Genomic DNA, 21,263 nt, shown 5'->3' on the forward strand with positions numbered 1-21,263 from the left:
GTTGGATGTAAGAAAGCTAACGTTTCAGTTCCTTGCTCAGAACATGAGAACATATGAAAGCTGGTGGTTCCTTTTAACATGAGTCTTCAATATGCCCAGGTAAGAAGTTTTAGGTTGTAGTTATTATAGGACTATTTCCCTCCATACCATTTGTATTTCATTAACCTTTGACTATTGGATGTTCTTATAGGCACTTTAGTATTACCAGTGTAACAGTATAGCTTCCGTCCCTCTCCTCGCTCCTCCCTGGGCTCGAACCAGCAACACAACGACAACAGCCACCACATCAAAGCAGCGTTACCCATGCAGAGCAAGGGAAACAACCACCCCAAGGCTCAGAGCGAGTGAAGTTTGAAACGCTATTACCGCACACTAACTAGCCAGCCATTTCACTTCGGTCACACCAGCCTCATCTCGGGAGTTGATAGGTTTGAAGTCATAAGCAGCGCAATGCTTGACGCACAACGAAGAGCTGCTGGCAAAACGCACAAAAGTGTTGTTTGAATGAATGTTTACTCGCCTGCTTCTGCCTACCTCCGCTCAGTCAGATACTTGTATGCTCAGTCAGATTATATGCAACACAGGACACGCTAGATAATATCTAGTAATATCATCAACCATGTGTAGTTAACTAGTGATTATGATTGATTGTTTTTTATAAGATAAGTTTAATGCTAGCTAGCAACTTACCTTGGCTTACTGCATTTGCGTAACAGGCAGGCATCTTGTGGAGTGCAACGAGAGAGAGAGGCAGGTCGTCATTGCGTTGGACTAGCTGTAAGGTTGCAAGATTGGATCCCCCGAGCTGACAAGGTGAAAATCTGTCTTTCTGCCCCTGAATGAGGCAGTTAACCCACCGTTCCTAAGCCGTCAGTGAAAATAAGAATGTGTTCCTAACTAACTCGCCTAGTTAAATAAAGATTAAATAAAGGTGTAAAAAACAAAAAAATATCGATTTCCGATTGTTATGAAAACTTGAAATCATCGGCCATTCCGATTCATCGGTCGACCTCTAGTCTAAATACTTTCTGAGGGCACTGTATATATCTATATATATCCCTTTGTTACTCTGCAGGAGGCTATATTGCCTACCGTGTTCCGCAGTCCCACTCACTCTCATGTGCCGGTGACATGTAAGATACAAGTTATATGTTCAACCGGTCTTTCCCTTTTATGCAGTCGGTTTTGCTTCCTATTCAGTACACAGCTAGGCTATTGGGCCCAGTCATGGTGCTAAACAAAAGTATAACTATTATTACCAAGAGTTTGTTTTCACTTACTGGGAATTGTATTTTTACTGAACAATCTGTACTGGATTTCAGCCCTGTTTCCTCTTTTTGTGGGACAGTAAATGGAGGTGGTAAAGTGACCTCGGAGAGTGCCTGGACAGCCAATCACCCTGCTCCGCTTACAGGGAAATTGTAAATGGCTTGGTTACTAAGCAATTTCTCCCGTGCATCCATATTAATCACCTTTTATCTCCTAAGGATGTAGTGTTTAAATATGGGGTAGCTGCCATCTTTTTAAATCTGCTTAATTGGTCTTTTTTATTTTTTATATGGTGAAGGGGCAGAGAGACTGGGTGTTTTAGATTAGGGCCGGAACGATAGCAGTATCGCAATGTTTTATCGATGGCAAAAATAATAACACAAATCAGATCTAACTCTTTGGTCCTTTTTAATAACCGTCTGTATGTAAAATATTGTGTGCTATTGCTTGGAAAATAAATGTGAATCGGGATGACACATTTTTGTTCCCAACATTAGTGCTGTTTTGTTAAAGAAGTTAAATCCGCTTCCATTTTTGTTTCTTTGCCAACGATACTAACGGGTATCGTGATACTGGTATTGTCCTGGCCCTAACCTAGAGGATCTAGCCATTGGGGAGAGGGGGAATTATGGGGGTCGTTGCTCTGTTTGCAATTTCAAACAGCCTGTTATTTTGTGTACAATATGGTGCAGAATACACATGCTGCCTGATTGCACTCGGAGTAATGTTATCTGCCCTTTACCGGGAAGGCAGCAGGCAGAGGTAATTTTGGATTAGTCCAGGGACCAAAGTCCTGCTTCTCCCAGAACAGTTTGGTTTTTCCAAGCCGCTCTGTGAGGACTGGAGCTTATCATTAAGCATGGAAAAGGAGTTCTCTCCTGTATGAGTACCCTGCGGGGAGCATTTTGCCAGTCTTTTCTCATGACTTCTCTGTTTTTATTAACATATTTTTAATGCTTTTGAAGGAATCTGTGACCCTTAACCGCATAATGAACAGCCTTGCCTACTCTGACGGGAAAGGAGAGGAGGGCTTGGTGGGTGGGTATGGAGGAGTTTGGCAGTGAAAGACACTGTAGCCAAAACTATACTGTAGGAACATTTTTCCTTTGTGGACAAAATATTACCAGGCAGGTATAACAGCCACTTTGTCTCTGGAGGGTAAGCAAGCAAAACAAACAGTTACAATTATGATTGAAAAGGGATTATTAAACCCTAAGGAGATACATAGGCTTGTTTAAAGGATTTGTTTTTGACCAAATTGAGAGCATAAACTCCAACGTACTTGTAGAGCACCGTAACACATGATTGGTTGAGATGGATCTAACTCTTTACTTTTGACAAGTCTGCCCTTTCTGTCGTACAGTCTGGTTCTGTAGATTCTTCACCCACCATGCTAATCTATAAAGTGAGACAGAAGAACATCTGTCACTGTGTTTTGACAAGAAGCAGATGGGCCTTTTGATTATTGCCTGCGTTGATCTGTCTGGGTTTCCACTCCCAGCAGGTGAGACTGGCAGTCAGTGGGCGGATCATAGACGCAAAGCATCTGTAGATCAAATCAGATAGTTATTGCTCTTTGTGTGTGTGTGTGTGTTCCCCCTAGCTAGATTTTTTTGGGGGGGCTACAGTGACTCCCCGATTGACTTTTTGTCAAAGCCTCTTCTGTCAGAAAGCTTGAGCACCTGCAGCATAATATGCATGTACACTGCTCAAAAAATAAAGGGAACACTTAAACAACACAATGTAACTCCAAGTCAATCACACTTCTGTGAAATCAAACTGTCCACTTAGGAAGCAACACTGATTGACAATAAATTTCACATGCTGTTGTGCAAATGGAATAGACAACAGGTGGAAATTACAGGAAATTAGCAAGACACCCCCAATAAAGGAGTGGTTCTGCAGGTGGTGATCACAGACCACTTCTCAGTTCCTATGCTTCCTGGCTGATGTTTTGGTCACTTTTGAATGCTGGCGGTGCTTTCACTCTAGTGGTAGCATGAGACGGAGTCTACAACCCACACAAGTGGCTCAGGTAGTGCAGCTCATCCAGGATGGCACATCAATGCGAGCTGTGGCAAGACGGTTTGCTGTGTCTATCAACGTAGTGTCCAGAGCATGGAGGCGCTACCAGGAGACAGGCCAGTACATCAGGAGACGTGGAGGAGGCCGTAGGAGGGCAACAACCCAGCAGCAGGACCGCTACCTCCTCCTTTGTGCAAGGAGGAGCAGGAGGAGCACTGCCAGAGCCCTGCAATGACCTCCAGCAGGCCACAAATGTGCATGTGTCTGATCAAATGGTCAGAAACAGACTCATTGAGGGTGGTATGAGGGCACGACGTTTGGCATTTGCCAGAGAACACCAAGATTGTCAAATTCGCCACTGGCACCCTGTGCTCTTCACAGATGAAAGCAGGTTCACACTGAGCACATTTGACAGACGTGACAGAGTCTGGAGACGCCGTGGAGAACGTTCTGCTGCCTGCAACATCCTCCAGCATGACCGGTTTGGCGATGGGTCAGTCATGGTTTCTTTGGGGGGCCGCACAGCCCTCCATGTGCTCGCCAGAGGTAGCCTGACTGCCATTAGCTACCGAGATGAGATCCTCAGACCACTTGTGAGACCATATGCTGGTGCGGTTGGCCCTGGGTTCCTCCTAATGCAAGACAATGCTAGACCTCATGTGGCTGGAGTGTGTCAGCAGTTCCTGCAAGAGGAAGGCATTGATGCTATGGACTGGCCCGCCCGTTCCCCAGACCTGAATCCAATTGAGCACATCTGGGACATCATGTCTCGCTCCATCCACCAACGCCACTTTGCACCACAGACTGTCCAGGAGTTGGCGGATGCTTTAGTCCAGGTCTGGGAGGAGATCCCTCGGGAGACCATCCGCCACCTCATCAGGAGCATGCCCAGGCATTGTAGGGAGGGCCTATAGGCACGTGGAGGCCACATAAACTACTGAGCCTCATTTTGACTTGTTTTAAGGACATTACATCAAAGTTGGATCAGCCTGTAGTGTGGTTTTCCACTTTAATGTTGAGTGTGACTCCAAATCCAGACCTCCATGGGTTGATACATTTGATTTCCATTGATAATTTTTGTGTGATTTTGTTGTCAGCACATTCAAATATGTAAAGACAAATGTATTTGATAAGAATATTTCATTCATTCAGATCTAGGATGTGTTATTTTAGTGTTCCCTTCATTTTTTTGAGCAGTGTATTTGTAAGGCATGGACCATTTCTCAAGTTGATTCATATTGTAAACCCATCTGTTGCGGCTCTAGTTGTTGGGCTATGGTCTGATAGCCTAAGGGTTTTGAATTTCTTTCATTTGATCCAAGCATCTAAGTTTGCAGTCCTCTCTCTGTCTTCCCATTCTTCAGCCCATCCATACCCATTAAAACCACCCATCAGAAATTGTCCAGGGTGAAAGAGCAGGGAAGCACAAATATGGGAAGCACAAATCCTCAGCTTTAATACAGAGGGACTGTATTTTTTCCCTAGAGGTAAACAGCAACATATCTAAGATATGAATGGTAAGAGGAAATATAAAATAAGTAGATGTAAGTGGAAATCCGTTTTGTTTCCCAACAATGTCAACACGAAGGATATGGGTGGAGGAAAGAGAAACCCAGAAACATAAATCAATCCATTTCAAGCCCAGTATTGGCGGTAGTCCATCCAATTCAAACCCAGCATAGGCGGTAGTCCATCCAATTCAAACCCAGCATAGGCGGTAGCCCATCCAATTCAAACCCAGCATAGGCGGTAGCCCATCCAATTCAAACCCAGCATAGGCGGTAGCCCATCCAATTCAAACCCAGCATAGGCGGTAGCCCATCCAATTCAAACCCAGCATAGGCGGTAGCCCATCCAATTCAAACCCAGCATAGGCGGTAGCCCATCCAATTCAAACCCAGCATAGGCGGTAGCCATCCAATTCAAACCCAGCATAGGCGGTAGCCCATCCATCACACCCAGCAAGGTAGCCCATCCAATTCAAACCCAGCAAACCCAGCAAACCCAGGCGGCATAGGCCCATCCAATTCAAACCCAGCATAGGCGGGCCCATCCAATTCAAACCCAGCATAGGCGGTAGCCCATCCAATTCAAACCCAGCATAGGCGGTAGCCCATCCAATTCAAACCCAGCATAGGCGGTAGCCCATCCAATTCAAACCCAGCATAGGCGGTAGTCCACAATGAATAATAATAATAATATATATTTTAAATAATATGACGACATAAGAGCAGAGCACACAGCGGGCATATTGTCATAAAGAGTATTGTTGACTAAATTATATTCTCTGAGGCAGCCAATACAAAGCTTCAGTGATGTGGGATGGAAAGCCCAGGATGGGGAATTTTAATGGGGAACGTCTGTATGACAACGCAGAGATTTGTCTGTGCACTGTACCTCACTAACGGTGAAACTTCCGGCGCCGACAGAGATGGCCGCCAAGCTTCGCGTTCCTAGGAAACTATGCAGCATTTTTTTTGTGTGTGTGTGTTATTTATTAAAATGTTACCCCAGAAATCGTAGGTTTTATTACATACAGTCGGGAGGAACTATTGGATATAAGAGCAACGTCAACTCACCAACATTACGACCAGGAATACGACTTTCCCGAAGCGGATCCTCTGTTTAGCCTACCACCCACGACAATGGATCGGATCCCAGCCGGCGACCCAAAACAACGGCGCCGTAGAAGGGGCAGACGGAGCGGTCTTCTGGTCAGGCTCCGTAGACGGGCACATCGCACACCGCTCCCGAGCATACTACTCGCCAATGTGCAGTCTCTTGACAACAAGGTAGACGAAATCCGAGCAAGGGTAGCATTCCAGAGAGACATCAGAGACTTTAACGTTCTTTGTTTTTACAGAAACATGGTTCACTCGAGACACGCTATCTGAGTCGGTACAGCCACCTGATTTCTTCACGTATTGCGCCAATTGCCCGACAGAAACCAGCCTATCTCTGGTAAGAAGGCGGGCGAGGTGTATGCCTTATGATTAACGAGACGTGGTGTGATCATAACAACATACAGGAACTCAAGTCCTTTTCTTCACCTGATTTTAGAATTCCTCACAATCAAATGCCGACCGCATTATCTTCAAGAGAATTCTCTTCGATCATAATCACAGTCGTGTATATTCCCCCAAGCAGACACCTCGACGGCCCTGAAATAACTTAATTCGACTCTATGTAAACTGGAAACCACATATCCTGATGCTGCATTTATTGCAGCTAGGGATTTTAACAAGGCTAATCTGAAAACAAGGCTCCCCAAATTCTATCAGCATATCGATTGTGCTACAAGGGCTGGCAAAACCCTTGACCTTTGTTACTCTAACTTCCGCGACACATATAAGGCCCTCCCCCGCCCTCCCTTTGGAAAAGCTGACCACGACTCTATTTTGTTGCTCCCAGCCTATAGACAGAAACTAAAACAGGAAGCTCCCGCGCTCAGGTCTGTTCAATGCCGGTCCGACCAATCAGATTCCACGCTTCAAGATTGCTTCGATCACGTGGACTGGGATATGTTCCGCATTGCGGCGAACAACAACATTGACGAATACGCTGATTCGGTGAGCGAGTTTATTAGCAAGTGCATCGGTGATGTTGTACCTACAGCGTCTATTAAAACATTCCCCAACCAGAAACTGTGGATTGAGGGCAGAATTCGCGCAAAACTGAAAGCGCGAACCACTGCTTTTAATCAGGGCAAGGAGACCGGAATCATGACCGAATATAAACAGTGTAGCTATTCCCTCCGCAAGGCAATCAGACAAGCTAAGCGTCAGTATAGAGACATAGTAGAGTCGCAATTCAACGGCTCAGACACGAGAGGTATGTGGCAGGGTCTACAGTCAATCACGGACTACAAAAGAAAAACCATCTCCGTCGCAGACCATGATTTCTTGCTCCCAGAAAGACTAAACAACTTCTTTGCGCCTCCCGGGTGGCACAGTGGTCTAGGGCACTGCATCACAGTGCTAGCTGTGGAACCAGAGACTCTGGGTTCGCGCCCAGGCTCTGTCGCAGCCGGCCGCGACCGGGAGGACAGGGTTGAGTGAGCCCAAGGCCCTGTACCAGATAACTATTAATGATGCCCTGCCAGCACTGGATGTGTTCGTGGACTGTGTGTTCAGGTTACCTACTTCCCCCAAGCTGTCAATGTGTCTGTAAGTCTAATTTTCAACCCCCCATTCTAGTAGAGAATTTTATTTTTGATTTTGCATATAGGCCTAGGTGTAAAGAAATGTTTAAAAGAATATGAATAGTTCACTGAGTCCATTCTCTCCTGCTCACAAATGTGGTTCATGGTTCTCTCAAAGCATCAGCCAGCAGTCTCTCCAGGGATGTTCCTATATCCACCCATTGTATTTATTTTTCATACATTTCTGAGTAAGTGCATCCATTGTATAGAAATAACAATCTGCCAAACCCTGCTTAACACTGTTGTAATACCTTTTGTACAGGAGCTAATCTCAATGGAAAGGAGGCTCATTGTTGTCTGCCTCAGGCCTTGTGCACGCTGACTGTAGAGCAGAACTGCCCTGGGTTGTTTGAATGTCCTGTTCTGCTCTACACAGTGAGCCTGGGTTGTTTGAATGTACTGCAGTTCAAACTAGACTTTTTTTTGTGGTAAATGAAAAATAAGAAAAAAGACAATCTGGGTCTCTCATATCGTGCTCTGATTACAATTATGCTAACTTGAAACAGGATGGCTCTTATTGGCTGGTCCAGGAGTAATAAATCCCATAAATGTATGAGATGCATAGATGAACCGTCAGCTTCAGTAGCTGTCCATCTGTTTCAGACTGACTAGACTCTGCTTGCCCTGTCTCCTTGGCTCCATCACTCAGACAGGACCCAGCGTTCATTTAGGGGAGACCTTTGTGTGTGTGTGTGTGTGTGTGTTACGGCAAGATGAGAGATGGCGACCGGTCAGCCATACCCCAATACCCATAGCCCTGTTCCATGTTGAATGCCTACATTCATGTCTTCCTACTGTTTGAGCAGTGGATAGTCTAGGTTTGACTGCAAGCTGTCAGTCAGGCATTGAAGGTCATTGATGGAAATTGCTTTAAAAGCGAGACCAAAATAGTCATTTCATACCCATTTTACTCTCCTCCCCATACAGAACCTGTGGTTTTGCAGGTCTTTGTGACCGCATCACTAATGTTGAGTCTTATCCAATGTTACTGTTCTGTAAAACTGTAGACACAGGGTGCATTTCAGGCTGTGAAGAGCCTGGGGGTGGCTGGCCGCTCTTTGAAAAGGTTATAGCGCTGTTATTCAGAGTGATGACTCTGTAAGGAGGCCACACACAGTCTATAGACTTAAAAAATGTCGAGCAAAGTTCAAGTACCCTCCATAGCCTAATTGTTTTTCTGTAAATCAACCTTACTGTATGAAGTTTGTTCTGTTCCTCCTGTGTCAGTGTTTTCCTTTTTGGCCTGCCAGGGATTTGACAGTGGGTAGGGAGGACATTAGCATACTAATCCAACTAGAGAGTGAAAAGGGCGCTCGCACCGCTCAGCCTAAACCTTTTTCATTATCATCTAATTATTAACTGAGGATTCTGAGAACTGCAAAGACAAGCTGAGAGGATTGGGGTTGGGGGGGTGTATGTGAAGTGAGTGTCTTTTTTTGGTCTGTTTTCTTGAAAGGAAGGGTCTCAAGGCAATGTTACTCTGCTCCAGTCAAGGCCCTGGAGGCTGCTCAGAGAGGAGCGGAGAGACTGGAAGGTCAGGCAGAGCACATCCTCATCTATGTGCTGTAAAGCTACTATCTGCCAGAAGGCTGGCCTTTCTCAATTTCAGCCTAACAAAATGATTCCGTAAATGGAAGGCACACTTTCTAGATGAGATATCAGGTTGATGTGCCGTATCAATTGCTCTCTCAAGGGTATCCTACTCTTTTTGAAGGATAGACTGCATGTCCCTGGGGGATGCCATCTGGATCCAGTAAGAATTTAAGAGGATCATGTCATACCTCTGTCCATTTGAAACTATAACAGCCATCATCATCTAGCTCCCCATCACTGCCCTTCTCCCTTCCAAATGACCTCGTTATCTTCCCACACACAATCCCGTTCCTCAAGAGCCCAGGCAAAAGACAATAGTTTGTACAATTAGACATTTTATTTTCCAATGCCATTCCCTCAGGCCCCCTACAAATGTTGCCCTCAGTCCATCATTGTTGGAGCGAACATTTTGTCTGCCAAAACATCCTTATCAGGGAAACCTTGGGAGACAAAAGATGGAGTGCAGAGCCAGAGGTCCTTATCTCTGTGGCAGACCCTCAGAGGACCGCATCACGCCTGATAACGCCTCTTATCGGAGCCATTGATGTCACCCCAAAGTGGCAAGGATTTACCGTCCTTGCCACTCTCCTTTTCTCATTATCCATCGCCGTGGAGACCTTGTAGACTAGAGCACAAAGCTCCCAGGCAATTGGTTGGAAGAAGAGGAGGAACTGAGTAGATTGAAGTGAGGTTTAAGTCGAGTCAGGAGCTGGGGTACACATTAGCTGGTGTTAATTTGAGGGAAAACTGTTCAGCAGTAGTTTGTTGGAGGCCTTTTGAATTAAGCATTAGGGCCTGAGGAGGTGTGGTATAAGGCCAATATACTACGGCTAAGGGCTGTTTTTATGCACGACGCAGTGCCTGGATACAGACCTTTTTAGCTGTGGTGTATTGGCCATATGCCACAAACCCCCGAAGTGCCTTATTGCTATTATAAACTGGTTACCAACGTAATTAGAGCAGTAAAAATAAATGTTTTGTCATACCCGTGGTATACGGTCTAGAGGTTGACCGATTTTATGATTTTTCAACGCCGATACCGTTTATTGGAAGACGAAGGCTTTTGGATGGGTGTTCTTAAGGTGATTCCACAGGTTGGTGGTATTTTTTTATTTAGCCGTTGCTGACCCCATGCTTACATCTTTATCACAAATTAGACGCCTTGCATTCCCTGGTGCCAATTCCATATAATAGTCCCACACTGGTGCTCTGCTTTTCTCTGCCATCTGTAAAGCACACAGACAGCTCTGAAGTGACAATGATACTGGAGAGTCTGCTTAGGAGACAAATACTCTCAACTGTTTGAATAAAAATTGAGTTTAAGTTGCCTGTGATGAATGTTGACAACAAAAACTGTCATTTCTATATGCAGGACATCCTATTTTAATAATGGACATGGTAAGAATTGACTACCAAAGTGTGAGTCATAATTCCCATGACACCTTCTAGCAAAATCTGAAAAGCGGTTCCTTCATTCATTTATTCCATAGGATATTTTTAGATTCACTGAAAATAAGGTCTGTTTCATGGAGGCTTACACCACCTTGCCAATTTTATAACTGTAGATATCCATAGGACAAGGTAACTCTGATCAATATTGGCTAAATATAAGCGAAGATCATTTTTTTTGTAGAGTGGATTTATGAAACTATTTTGACAAACGTTACCTTATCCTAGTGAGATTTACACGGGTCTCAAAACGCCTAGGCGGTGTAAGCCTACACGAAACACAGACCTTATTTGAAGTAGATCAAGACATTCTCTATGGAAGACATGAACGGTAAAATAACAAAGGAACCTCTCAAGTTCAGCCGCAAGTTATTACAGGAATTATAACGCGTCGACTATTTATCTGTAAACCATATACCTTTGACTATTACGAGCCTGATGCTGCCTACCACCTCTCAGTCAGACTGCTCTATCAAATATCAAATCATAGACTTAACTATAATAAACACACAGAAATACGAGCCCTAGGTCAAATCCGGAAACTATCACCTCAAAAACAAAAAGTTTATTCTGTTCCATATTTTATCTAACGGGTGGCATCCATGAGTCTAAATATTCCTGTTACATTGCACAACCTTCAATGTTATGTCATAATTACGTACAATTCTGGCAAATTAGTTTGCAAAGAGCCAGGCGGCCCAAACTGTTGCATATACCCTGAGTCTGCGTGCAATGAACACAATGAACAGGCAGGCTCCTCGTGAGGCAGGTGGTTAGAGCGTTGAACTAGTTAACTGTAAGATCCCCCGAGCTGACAAGGTAAAAATCTGTCTCTCTGCCTGGTACCTAGGCCTTCATTGAAAATAAGAATGTGTTGTTTAACTGATTTGCCTAGTTAAATAAAGATTAAATAAAGTGTCAGTGAAATCGGTGTCCAAAAATACAGATTGTTATGAAAACTTGAAATCGGCCCTAATTCATCAGCCATTCCGATTTATCTGTCGACCTCCTAATACGGTATAATATCTCATGGCTGTCAGCCAATCAGCATTCAGGGCTCAAACCACTCTGTTTATAATAAGTAAGCACTATGGCTTAGCAGGTGGGGAATTGGATACATGACCATGATGTTTCTGCTTCAAATCCCTATTGGGTCACAGCTGTAATAAGGCTGGAGTAGAGATGTGTTGTTATCTTGCTGACAGGTGGTTGACTGGATGATGAACACAAGATATCTTGGGTTTAAACAATGCCTCGAGTTGTAAAATGTGCTGCATGTGTTTGCAATGAAACATTTACTTTGTCATGCATTAACTTTGTCAGCTAAAGTTAGGAGAACCTTTATCACTGAGTGAGTAAGAGACAGAAAATGTCTGACAGGCAATAGAATGAGCCCTTTAGCTCAGATGCTGTCAACAGGACTGGTGCTCCCTGAACTCACTTTGATCTGTGTACTCTGTCCTTTTAGAGGCAGTCTAATGGAGAATGCAAAAGCACTTTTACTCGAAGGGCTCACAACCACTTTATTTTTCTTTTAGATTTTGATGGGATGAAAGAAACGTTGTCAGTTATGCATGACCATTTCCTTTTCTCGCTTTGTTTTTTTCCCCTCTAAGAATGTTATTTTTCTGCTTAAATAAAGCAGTGGCCTCTGAATGATAATGCCTTTTTTGATGCATTTTTATCCAGGAGAACATTTTGGGAGTAGCCTAATGGAAGGTATTCTGATACTCGTCTCTTAGTTTCCGCCGGTAAAGCAGTGACTGCATTTCCCCCCGGGGTTCCTTTTCGTTCGCTCTGTGCCTTTTTCTCCTCTGCCCTCCTTTGACATATGCGGAGTAATGAAGGTTTGTTGTGAATTTGGTATTCTTTTCAAAATGAAGTCCGACCATCGAGAGAGGCTTTTAGCTTTTCAGCTGTGTGTGATCACATGAGGGAGGCTGTGCTGGGTGGTTTTGAAGTGGGGCTGTCAAAGTATAAAAGGAGAGGCAGACCGGGGTGAGAGGTGGGGTGGATCTCTTCAAGCACCTGACTAGAATGAAAGCCAGGTTGTTCCTCCCCTTTGAGGTGGAGGTAATTCTGTTTCTGCAGCCAGTCACTGCGCTCTGTCTCCTGCATCTGACTCACTTAAGCTGGCCTGTGGCCCTAGAGGCAGTGGCAGAAATGAAAACAATCAGCCAACGAACTGTAGAAGAAAAGTGGAAGAGAGGGAGGATAAAGAAATGAAGCCTCTCTGAGACAGCTGTGTGCAAGGCATTCACTTCAATTGAAATTTCAGCGGTGCAGTTTATTTTGGCCGGGAATATAAAGTAGTATTTTGATTTGCTGACACAAAAATGATCGTTCCGTACTATCGGATGTTGCAGGTAGGCCTATGCACCTATAGGGGCTAGAATATAGTACCCCACTTAGGCCTGGTGTTCAGAATGATAACTAAGATCAAAGATACTGCGGGAAACCCTTCATACACAAACACACCTTTGTGTGTGTGTGTGTGTGTGTGTGTGTGTGTGTGTGTGTGTGTGTGTGTGTGTGCCAAAGCCATTTGGGAGAACAAGCTACTTTTGGATTTTCGCTCATGATCAATACCACCATCAATTCATAGAGCAATTCTAGAGTCTCTGAGGACCGAGCTATTGACTGGGTACAGGATGCAGCTGGCAGCAACAGCAGACTGTGTAAATGGACTGTGTTATTGCAACAGACAGGGCAATATGGAGAACAGTGAAGAGCCATCCTAGCGTCTAAAGGGGAGTGGGGAAGTTGGTTTGATGTTAAGTGATTTTATATTCTTAGATATGTAGTGTCCGCAGTTCAAAGGGGTTGCTGAGTTTGACTATGGTAATACGGGCCTGAGGTGGAAACGGTTTAAAAAATAAATAAAAAATAAATGAAAAGATTTCGGCTTTAAGAAGGAAAGTAGAGAGCATGCATGTATTGGAGGGAGAGCACAGGGAAACCCCTGAGGGGGAGAACTCCATCAGCGTGGTAAGAGTTTGCTTACAGGGCTTTGACTTCAGTTTTGGGTTTTGCATGCACTTCAGCAGCTTGTAATTTAATACATGATCAAAAGCTAACGGATGTGTTTTTCTCTCCCTGTCCCTCTCAGGTTCCCCCGAGGTCCAAGCGGCTGTAGAACCCCCAGAAAGCTGCAGCCATGTTAGCCTGCCTACAGAGAAGGCAGCAGAACCTCTCATCTCAGCACCTGGTCTGCACCCCCAAGATCCTGGGGAGTCCACAGCAGCCGCAGCCCAGCACACGACAAAGTGAGTCCACATGTCTCTGCTCTCGGCAGCACAGGACAACAGCCACTAACTCTACATTTCACTACAGAGCCCCAACAACAGCCACTAACTCTACATTTCACTACAGAGCCCCAACAACAGCCACTAACTCTACATTTCACTACAGAGCCCCAACAACAGCCACTAACTCTACATTTCACTACAGAGCCCCAACAACAGCCACTAACTCTACATTTCACTACAGAGCCCCAACTTTGTTTCACTTGTGGTGCTGTGTTTGTATCTCGGTGTGGTGAGTGACTGGTGGAATTCGAAAGAGAAAGAAATATATTCAATTTTTAGGGGGAAAGCACTTTTCACTTACACACACACACACACACACACACACACACCTGTAGTTAGGGTATAGAATGCCCTTGTTACAACGTTCCGAGAAGTACAATGTTAAACCAGCCTCTCCTGTAGCAACCGTTAGTTCCACTCCATCTGATGAAGTTGATTATCTTTAATTATGCCCCTCATCTCTGTGCTGTCTCAGGAGAGATGAGAGCTGTGGTGAGGGAGGGTGAGTTCACCTTGGCCTATTTATCTACCTCTGGCTGGCTGGATGACTGGCTGACTGATTGGCCTGCTGAAGAGAACCATACAGGGTTGATATCTCCCCCTCAGATCTGTGTGGATCCTGTGGGTCTTATCACAGGTAGTCATGCACTCTAATTTAATTCATGAGGGATTGATCAAGGATGGAATGCTGTTACGTGGGCTGGGCCGGTCTGTGCTGATAATGATGATGATTGTCCTGCAAAGGGCATACTACCATGCACCCCCCCCACACACACACACACAAACACCTTCTCCTAGTGAGCCCAGACCTTTTCTCTGTAGAACTATTTTACAATCTGTACCTTTTTATTATATGCCGCTTCCTTTCACACATTGTTGCTCGCTCAGCCATTTGCCCACATAAATACCCGACACACACAGTGCTTGCAATTTTATTGTTCAGCTTTTCTCTAGTTCTGCGGCTTGTGGATATGGGTGGGGCGACGCGCACATGGTCAAATAAAGCCGTGTTGTCATGGCCACTGTCGGAGAACTCGATGTAACTTCATACGCTAGAGAGGACCTTCCTGTTGAGATAAGTGATACAAGCCATGTTATCCATGTCATAAACAGAGATTTCAATATACCTGTTTATTATCCTCATTGCCAGTGCACATTTATTATCACATTTAATGAGAGGTTGTGTTGTGGCACTTGTCGGCTGATGAAACCAGCGTGGGGCATTCTGAGTTTAGTTATCATGTTGCCATGATTAAATCCAGAGAATGTTTCATCTCTGTTTTATGTTTATTGCTCTGTCAGATTTCTGTGGAAGTTTATGACATGAATTTATGGGAAACCGCATATCAGCCAAGCCTATCCCCACGTAGATAGCATAATAACATCATATTAGCATTTTGTTGTTGTTGTGATATACAGTAAGTCAGGTACAGAAAATGCAGAAATTGCCTGAGTGATTAACCCCAAGGTCGATGAGTAATTGTGTGGAGACATTATGACTAAATGCAAGCTGATGGATTTGTAATGTATTTCTCTAGCTTCACCGGCCATGAAAACAAAATCCTGTGTATCCCCAGCTTTCCTTCACATTGAAACCTTTCACTAATGCTCTCTGGGAGACTAGGATCCTCTGTTCCCTACCCCCATATCCCTCATCTCACCATCTCTCTCCTGGGGTGAAACACCCCTTTGTCTCTCCATTATTAATTGCTAATCAGTGGAGCACTAGTCTGCTAAATGCTGGAACAGAAGGGTCTAGTTTGCCTCAGGCAGAACCACGAGTGCCTTCCTCATCCTGTTTACCTGCAGGACCCATTACACCCTCCCGGAGCTTTGTATGTGTGTGTGGCGCAGCATCCATCCCCTCCAGCACTAGCCTGACATTTCAAACACAACCATATGAAACAAGCTGCTCTACTGATTGGCGCATGCAGGTTAGACAAGACCCAGAAGACTTCTCTAGAATGTTTTTGTGTTTTTTCCCATTGCGATTCTCAGTTGAAAGATTTGGGGTTCTCATACAGAGTTTTGTTGAATAGCTTTCAGAGGATTCAGAGTTTACAGATAGACTGTTCCAATGGATGTCTGTGGTTCGGCTTCACAGAGGAATCCCTGACTATGCCAACCCATCTTTTAAATATGAGAAAGTGTGTGTGTGTGTGTGTGTGTGCGTGGAACTAAGTGCGAGGGATTATGTGATGAGAGCTAATGAGTACTCTGCACTTGGCCTGAACAGCAGACCGGAGCCGGGAATGCTTTATCCCACGCTGCCGGCCTGTGCTTCCGGAGGGTTCTTTTAAAGCACTGCGCTGCTTTCTCCGGGGCTGCCGAGCAGAGACAAATGGGGAGTGACACGCTCTCGTAAAGAGGTATCCGCCTGAGTCTCTTCAAGCACAAATAACTAAGTATTCACCCCCAAGGTTCTTCTCTTCCACAAACGAACACCCCTCATGAAGAGATTAGAGAGAGGGGAAGCAAGGGAGGACGTAAATGGGTACAATGCGTTTCTGTTTATGTGTGATGTAGAGGTGTGTGTGTGTGTGTGTGTGTGTGTGTGCACGCACATCAGTGCCTCTGCTTGGTCTTTATTTATCTCATTCTGAGTATTTCTCTCATTCTGAGCTCAGGAATAGTATCCTCAGTGGTGTTGAACACAGAGGGCTGGAACACAGAGGGCTGGAACACAGAGGGCTGGAACACAGAGGGCTGGAACACAGAGGGCTGGAACACAGAGGGCTGGAACACAGAGGGCTGGAACACAGAGGGCTGGAACACAGAGGGCTGGAACACAGAGGGCTGGAACACAGAGGGCTGGAACACCGGCTCTGTCCACTCTAACTTCTCCCTCCCCCCTTGTGTGTAGCTCGCTTGCTCTCTTCACTCCAGATCTGTGTGAGGATGCCTCAGTCCAGAGACCCAGCTGACCTCCTAAGACTCCATTAATATTAATGCAAGTTCATATGGATACAGAGATGAAGAGAGCTGTAGGCTCTGCATCTCAATGGCTCTGCTTTATAAGGGCACCGACCTGTGCACAGCTAGAGACACCATGCAAATGCTTTACCACAATATTCAAACTGAGCCCGAGATCTCCACTCATGGATGTTGAATACATGCAGGAGGTTTCTGACTTAATTTTCATTCACAGCAGTTACTGTATGCCTTGGTCACATCCAAGGAGAAGTCAAGGCTCCATGTGGAGCTGTGTTGTGGTGGACGTGAGGCAGGTCCAGATACTCGATACAAGGCGAGGTGTCTTGCTCTGCCTGAGCAACAGGGGCAGTCAATTACAGAGACTTGCCATTAGCAGCTGAATGGAGGTGTGGTCAATTAATTACATTGGTTCAAACAAGTGGGTCTATTAGGGACAACTGTGCTCATACAAGAGGTTGTCATGGTGATGCCAGGGCCTAGGTTTTTAACGTGTGTTAATTAGCCTCGTTGTCAAGGACAGTCTGGTTGTGTAGGGGTGTAGGGGGCAGGTTGATACAGTTACTGTATAGTGGTGTTGATATAAATGTTTGGATCACCATAGTGAAACATGGGTGTGTGATGTTTAACAGTGTATGTTTGTGTTTGCTTGTGATCCTGAGAACAGCACTAATGAATGTCTGTGACTGAATGCCTTGGTGTGGTGTGTCCCCAGTCAGGAGTAGCTGTTAGTCAGCATGTTTATCGCACCAAACATTTTAATCAGAAAGGTATTTAACACCAAAGACTTTTCTTACAACCAAGACTTTGGGCTTCTTGCCCTGTTTTTCTCATTTTGTCAATGGTTAATTTAAGGATATTTTTGTGATCGTTGCACAAGGATTAACCACCACCAAGCACAGGCCTATATTAGTGGTTATTGTAATAGCAGGAGGGGTAATGGAAATTCTGTTTGGTTCCTTCTGTTGGGTGTTTTGTGTGAGAACCAGAAGAGCAGCAGAGGGACTCTGTTTTTAGCTCTGGCTCAGGGGCTTGTTTTGCCAGTTAATCAGTGATTAACTCAAACAGTTCTGAAACAATGAGGTCTCCACTGATCTGCGGGGAATTGCTTTAAGCGTGACCATGGGGGGGGATTAGCTAGTTTACCGCGACTGAAAGCATCTTGTGGGATTGTATGGGGGTGGATTCGGTGCAGGGTTCACGAAAGACTGTGGCATGGTGAAGAATACTCAACGCTGTACATCACCTCACCGATCTGTTTCTCAATTGGTAGTTTTTATGGTTGAGACATATTTTAAACTTGGAAATGTTAGGCCTACACTCACACACTTGCTCTTTCTCCCGTGTGTGTCAAATAAATGTTATCAGGCAGCTGAAAATAGTTCATTAGATTTCAAGAATGTGCCTGTGGTTAATTAGCCACATTGTTAATTGAGATTTTAGGATTGCCCCTCACCCTCCACCCACCCATCTCACCAAGGACGGCCCCCGCCCCATGTGGAAGAAAGGAAGTCAGGATTAGGCACTTCCTGTGAAAGCGCGCCAGTGTTACCCAGCATGTTGCCGTGACAGTTAAGGCATCCACATACATGGGTCCGGTTGGCTCCAAGCAGAACTCGGCTAGGCGACGAGGACGTCTGTTCTTTCATACTCCCTAAAGACCTTCACTTGAAAAACAAGAACAAAGCAGGAATGTTACTGTTTGTCCCTATTGAACACTTCCTCAAAATAGATCATTCAATGAATCTGAAATAAATGTACTTTTTTAGATGTTGTTGCAGTACTTCTCAAGTGAACAAAATGTCCATGAAACTAGTAGTGCATTGCAGACAGTAGGGCCTTGCTGCTGGCCCTCTCGTCTCTCTCTGAATGACAGAAAACACGAATCCCGCCCCGCTAACTGTTTCGACTGGGAAGCATTTCGACAGGCAGTGTTTCTGTTCCTAGCCCTTAGCCCCAACACCCACCACACAGCTAGTGCATGCAAGGCTAACCATGGTGGAGCCACACGGACATTTGAATCTCAAGTGCCTCACCTCAATCACCCCGGTAAAGGTGAGAGGGAGAAAATGAGCTTAATGGAGCCACCTGCTAAGGAAGTGATGTTCTATTCAGTGTGGTCTTTGCGTGTGGAGAGGGCTTTAACTTCTGCCTCTGCTCCTCTCTCATTCTCTCTCTCTCTCTCGGCTGAGAAAGAGTGGGCTGGGAGACTGTGTGCAGTTTGCGTGTTCTGGGTGATTAAGTGCTTAAGGTCAGGCTGCTAAATACCTCATTCTGTCACTCCATACCGAACGGCACAAAGGTGTGGGTCGCTTTTCTATTCTGGGGGGTGTGAGCTGGCATTTTCTTTGCAGACTTAAGAGGCCCAATATTTTGTTATTCACAGCTTTCATTCCCCCAGATTTCCATAAATGTTAATGCTGTAAGGAAAGGTCAGACTGCTGTGCACTCACTTAGTAAACCAGGCGCTCTCAAAGAGTGAGTCATTTTTAGAGACATATACATTTGTTTTGTCTAAATTGTCCTTGTGCTTTAAATGACATTTTTTAAACTTTACTGTTGCCTTGGTTATAGTTGCAGGTTAGTGCCCACCTTTTGGATGGAGAGGGATAGACTGACTTAGGGCTGTCCTCCACTGAGTGGATGCTGAGGCAGTTGTGCTGCATAGCTAACCACTTCAGTCCAAGTTTGACCTAGCAGCCCTCTGCTCATTGGTTCATTTGAACCACCATAACTATGCCATTCGTGCCAATGGTATCGAAATTATAGATGAGGGAATATTGGAGCGTGGTGGGTTTGAAATCAGCAGAGGCCTGTGTTGACACATGAGCCCGTCACTGTGGGTGGCATGTCTTTGTGCTGCTGACAGGGCTGTAATCTGTGGACTTAAGGAGTGAGACGTTCTTTGAAGATGAGTTAGCATTCGGTGTTTGTAGTGTTTATGGAACACCTAGCCAATCTTGAGGGCTCAGGGCAAAACATTGACACTGTACCAAACAAGAGATGGGACCAATGGCACCCCGTGATTGGTTTTACAATATTTATCTCTGGTAATTGGGCGAGAGATGATTCGGGGCAGAATAAATTACTCTGTGTGGTACTGTACTTCTGATTTGATGCTGGTGCGTTGATGAAAGATACTGATGATGCCTTGAAGAGATCTCTATAATTAAGCAAGAAGGCCCGGGGGGTGTGGTATATGGCCAATGTATTCCACGGCTAAGGGCTGCTATTAGGCACAACGCAAAGCAGAGTGCCTGGACACAGCCCTTAGCCATGGTATATTGGCCATATACCACAAACCCACGAGGTGCCTTATTGCTATTACAAACTGGTTACCAATGTAATTAGAGCAGTAAGAATAAATGTTTTGTCATACCTGTGGTATACTGATATACCACGGCTGTCAACCAATCAGCATTCAGGGTTCAACCCACCCAGTTTATAATTAGAAATTGAACGAGATCTTAAGCACTTACAAATTCATAACGCTGCTGTATACTCTGCTGTATTGGAATTCATAACGTATCATACGAATGGCAGGATTCCTACTTTCTAAACTACAGGCTGAAATGTTGCAAAACCTTGAATATATCTTTAATGTAGAGCAGTTGAGTGTTTTCAGTCAAAACAGAGTTTATAACTGTCAAATGGTCATTCTTTTGCCTTGTTTTGAGCATAAGGTAGTTAAAGGCAGCTCAATCTTGACTCATTCCAGGCAGGGTCCTGATCTGCAAAATAATCTGTATTTAATATTGGACAAGTTCAGGCAGTAACTTCCCATTTCAAAATGTTTTCTCCTTACTGAGATACTTGATAGTCATGCAGGATCACAGGGTTGTCGAGAGGTTGCGTAGACATCGGTTTAACACTCCCAGATGTCCTTGTTTTCTATACCACTGGTGTATAGTGCTACATAAATAACTAGTGTTTTGCTGTATTGTAGTTCTCTGTGGAATTCACTCTGGCTGCTGCTGGCACTGCTGCGGTACCGTTCAGTTCCCTTGGCTCCACTGGGAGATGCTTGGATGGATAAAACACTCCACCTCTCCTCCTCCCTCCATTTTAAACACACAATTTATTTTCTTTATGAGATTTTGTAGATTGAATCATTTCGACAGTTGGAGGCTCATTGTGGGCCTGAAAAGAAATGAACTACCAAATCAATTCGGAACGGGAACAACAATTGAGCGCTCCCCATATTTCACAATATAAACTGTGATGGTGTGTTGCTTGTACGGCTGAAATGTCTCTTCAAATGGGTTTTGAAGTGTTTTTTGTTTAGATTTTTGGATCTGTATTTTTTTTCCTGCTCCCTTTGTCGCCACTCGCTTCCTTATGTGTGTTGTGGCAGAGTAATCTAGGTTAATTTCAGCACTTTTGCTTTTCATGTCAGGAGTTCCATAAAAGTGTCGTTCTGAGGGGTGGTGGTAATTTCTGCCAGGTGATTTATTGCTTTTAAATGGAGCGCCTTTTCCGCCTCTCCT

The 21,263-nt window shown here is 44.8% G+C and overlaps 1 protein-coding gene across 2 annotated transcripts in view; it reads left to right on the forward strand.

Annotated features, from left to right (window-relative positions):
* Window positions 1–21,263, forward strand: part of LOC112257546 (protein FAM222A) — a 39,126-nt gene that overhangs the window by 8,966 nt on the left and 8,897 nt on the right. For both annotated transcript variants that reach the window (XM_024431194.2, XM_024431193.2), the window contains exon 2: window positions 13,647–13,803. In XM_024431194.2, the coding sequence (XP_024286962.1) occupies window positions 13,695–13,803 (109 nt within the window). In that variant the 5' untranslated portion in view covers window positions 13,647–13,694. The remainder of the gene's footprint in view (window positions 1–13,646; window positions 13,804–21,263) is intronic.

This window comes from Oncorhynchus tshawytscha, linkage group LG09, assembly GCF_018296145.1.
Source record: "Oncorhynchus tshawytscha isolate Ot180627B linkage group LG09, Otsh_v2.0, whole genome shotgun sequence".
In the NCBI taxonomy this organism is placed as follows: Eukaryota; Metazoa; Chordata; class Actinopteri; order Salmoniformes; family Salmonidae; genus Oncorhynchus; species Oncorhynchus tshawytscha.